The sequence below is a fragment of the Cyprinodon variegatus genome, unplaced genomic scaffold, assembly GCF_000732505.1.
Source record: "Cyprinodon variegatus isolate N-32 unplaced genomic scaffold, C_variegatus-1.0 Scaffold872, whole genome shotgun sequence".
In the NCBI taxonomy this organism is placed as follows: Eukaryota; Metazoa; Chordata; class Actinopteri; order Cyprinodontiformes; family Cyprinodontidae; genus Cyprinodon; species Cyprinodon variegatus.
Window position 1 is genome coordinate 222,862 of NW_015151325.1, and position 3,564 is coordinate 226,425.

At 38.6% G+C, this 3,564-nt stretch overlaps 1 protein-coding gene across 3 annotated transcripts in view; it reads left to right on the top strand.

Moving 5' to 3' along the window:
- Positions 1 to 3,564, top strand: part of impact (impact RWD domain protein) — a 49,955-nt gene that overhangs the window by 2,786 nt on the left and 43,605 nt on the right. For all 3 annotated transcript variants that reach the window (XM_015397587.1, XM_015397586.1, XM_015397588.1), the window contains exons 2-5: positions 677 to 805; positions 923 to 975; positions 1,101 to 1,163; positions 1,293 to 1,378. In XM_015397587.1, coding sequence (XP_015253073.1) covers positions 677 to 805; positions 923 to 975; positions 1,101 to 1,163; positions 1,293 to 1,378 — 331 coding nt within the window. The remainder of the gene's footprint in view (positions 1 to 676; positions 806 to 922; positions 976 to 1,100; positions 1,164 to 1,292; positions 1,379 to 3,564) is intronic.

Below are 3,564 nucleotides of genomic sequence, written 5' to 3' on the forward strand. Positions count from 1 at the left end.
ATTTTTAAATGATAAGAATAAAAATGTGTTTTGACCAATTAAGTTTTTTGCCATTTTACAGAATCATTTTCGATTTAACAAACAGCAACAAAAAATGTTGTATTTAAATGTCATAATAGTCAATAAAATGTCCTTAACCAAAAAAATATCTTTCTTTTACTCATGAATTCCTTATAGAAGCACTTTTGTTATTTTTCTTAATATATATTTTTGGTAAGTTGGCGTTTCTTATTACATTGACATTAATTATTTCCATCAAAATATCCATATTTTTTGAATGTTACGAAGGCAATAAGGTCTCGTCCTGGATTCCAATAACTCTATTGGTTTGAAAATATCCAAAGTGTTTTACTGAAAGCCCTAAAGGGTTGAGGTTGTGTCAGTTTCTTGGTTTTCTCTAACTAGTTGCATATTAGATGTTATGCAAATGTTTTTTCTGCTGGTCTAGATGTGTGAAGATAGAAGAACCTCTACAAACAAACTTTTGCTGAATAATTTTCCATTTTCTTTTAACCAAACAGTGATGATGTGGTGTCAGAGGTACTGTGAGGATTTGAAGACCTCTTTGTTTCTCTTGTTGAAATTCTGTTATCAGTTTGGGGCTTTAGGAGGGATTAAAATGTCGAGGCTCTTAGAAGGCTTGTTTTTTCTGTCTAATTTGATTCTTCTCACTCAGATCGAAGAGGTCGAGGCTCTGTCATCTATCTATGGAGATGAGTGGTGTGTCATAGACGAAGCGTCCAGAATATTTTGCATCAAAATATCCAGCGACGCAGAGGAGCAGAAACTGACTGCATGTTTGCAGGTGCAGAAAGAAGCAAAAAAAATAAAAATCCTGCATATGAATCTGAAGTGTTTTTGCTTTCGGTTCTTTCTAAAACCCTATTTCTTTCTTTCTTTCTTTCTTTCCCTCGCTGATCAGATAATCCTTCCACCTGATTATCCGAGCGCAGCTCCGCCCATCTATCAGATCAAGTAAGTCTATTTGCCTTTCAGATATAATATGAGGGAGATGTGCTGATTTGAAAGAACAACGTCCCACTCCAAAGCGCACTCCGCATCCCACTCCATAACCCTGTGTTTGTTCTGGGCTTTTGTAGTGCGGCGTGGTTGCGAGGCTCTGAGAGGGCCAAATTGGCAAACAGCCTGGAAGACATCTACGTGTGAGTGCTTCTCATAATATCTGACTTCACAACAAAAGCTTTCATTATCCTTTCCGCCGGGCAGCGTCTCCGCTCAGAGTGTGAATTAGAGCTTCCATCCTCACAGGCCACTTCTTTCATTTCCAACAGGGAGCATGCGGGGGAGAGCATCCTGTACCTGTGGGTGGAAAGGATCAGAGACTTTCTGCTGGAGAAATCCCACAGCCTAGAATCAGGTGAGGTGTGAGGAATGAGCCACAGGTCGTTAAGCACTTCATAATGACCTCAGCTTCCTTTATCCGCCACATCTTCTGCTTGCAAATATTAGTATCAGCTGACTGGTTTCTGGGCAGTAAACCTGAAACCAAAGCAAACCAACCATGGCTGAGATCATGGCGAACACGTTTAGTACTAGACAGCAGTGTTTCCAAACCTTTTTTCACCCGTTCTCCTTTGAGCATTTATTTTCCTACCATAAGTTCCACTCTCAGTTAAAAGTACACTGAAAAAATGCTTTTGGCATTTACTTAATCACATTTAATTACTTTAACACAATTGTTTTACAGTATGTCCTACCCTGCTAACATAAACCTGTATTGATCAAACTGGAGCTCCTTTGACTAACTCCCCTATAATCACATTTAAGGCGGAGGTTCATCTTCCAGTAGGACAACAAGCCTGGATCTACAGTTAGAACCAAGGTGGAATGGTCTAGTCAAAGTCCACAACTGAAACTAACTCAAAATAGAGCTAAAACAAAAACCATTGTTTACTTTTTTGTTAGGCAGAATTAATTTCAGTCTGTAGATATGCAGAGCTGGAAGAGTCAGTGTTGTGGTCAAGACCACCTAACCCGACACCGAGTCAAGACCAAGACCAGCGCCAGTATGTGACAATAAAATGTGAAACATTATCAAAAATTGATCTAAAAGACCCACATTCACATAAAAACACCTAGATATTTAACACACAGAACTGGACTAAACATAAACATCTTTATTTAGTACTTCTGTGTAGTAGGCAAATAATTTCAAACAATTAATCAAAGTCGATCAAAATAGTATTTTCTCTGCCGTTCATGAACAGTACAAACATTTATGTTGTTTTAAATGTGCGATTTCAAAACAATGTGCAAAACAGAAAAATGCCAATCATTTCTCTTGTTTCTCTCTCATATACAGATTAAAGCTATATTATATAACTTTTCTTAAATAAATCTATATGTGTCACCAAGTTGTGAAAATATGTTATGAGATAATTTGTTGAAAAAAAATGTGATCTCCCAGAAGCCTGACTGGTTTTTGTCAGTTCTAAGACCCTGTTACTGGATCGGATGGTTTGTTTTTGACCAAGCGTGTATTTCTCTAGTTAGCACAGGGAACATGGAGGAAAGGCAGAAGTGCTCAATATTTTCACAGCTTGTCGGACTCATAAAAGTCGGACGTAGTCCCTACCGTCTCTGACAGTGAAGCACTGCAGAACTTACATTGCGCTGTATGCTTTTTGATTTAATTAGTCGAATTTTATAACCGATGATTTGGCCGACATCTTATCCCGTTCTCAGACAACCACTTGTGACTTTCAATCGAAGTGCTGCAGCCCGCGCGCAGGTGAAATGGGGTGGGCGTGACAGCGGTAAAAAACAAAAAAAAAACATGCATTTACCAATGAGACAGGCTATTGCTTGGATTTGAATCCAAGCATTCAATAAAAAGAAGGATCTTAAAGAAACTTCTAATAATCCGATGATTAGCGTTATTTCCACAGTTGTGGTCTTGACCGGTCTTGAAATAAAATGCCGAGTCCTCAGCGTCCGAGACGAGACCGAGACCATCAAAAAATGGTCTCCAGACCAAGACCGATCTCCAGTACTACAACACTGCGGAAGAGTCATAATCTAAAAGACTTGCAGCTGTAACTGAAATGAAAGGTGGTAGCGAGTGTTTCTGGGAGGTTTGAATACAAGAAGAGGCTTTAGTTTTCTCTTTTGCTTTTACAGATAATTAAAAACCACGTCTCTGATTCTTTTCATGCTTATAATTAGGAATGAAGGATGTTATGTTGTTTTACTCTCACATTTACATGGGTGGGAAATGAGTTTAGAGCAAGATGAAAAACAAGATAAGTTAAAAAGAATTAAAAAAAGAGAGAATTAGCATAGCATAATTAATCCGCAAAGATAAAAGAACATATTTGCAGCACAATGACATGAAGTATAAAATCTAAAGTCGTTGCACATAAAGAAAGAGCAACTTGTACAAAGAGAACATAATCATTGTGGCTGAGTTTGAATATTACGCCAGCAGAGGTAGTTCTGCTGCTGATGCCTGCAGGGGCGGATTTAGGAAATATGGGGCCCTAGGCAAAGACAGGCAGGGGCCCCTCTGAACTGAGAACACATAAACAGCCCCATTCTCCAGAT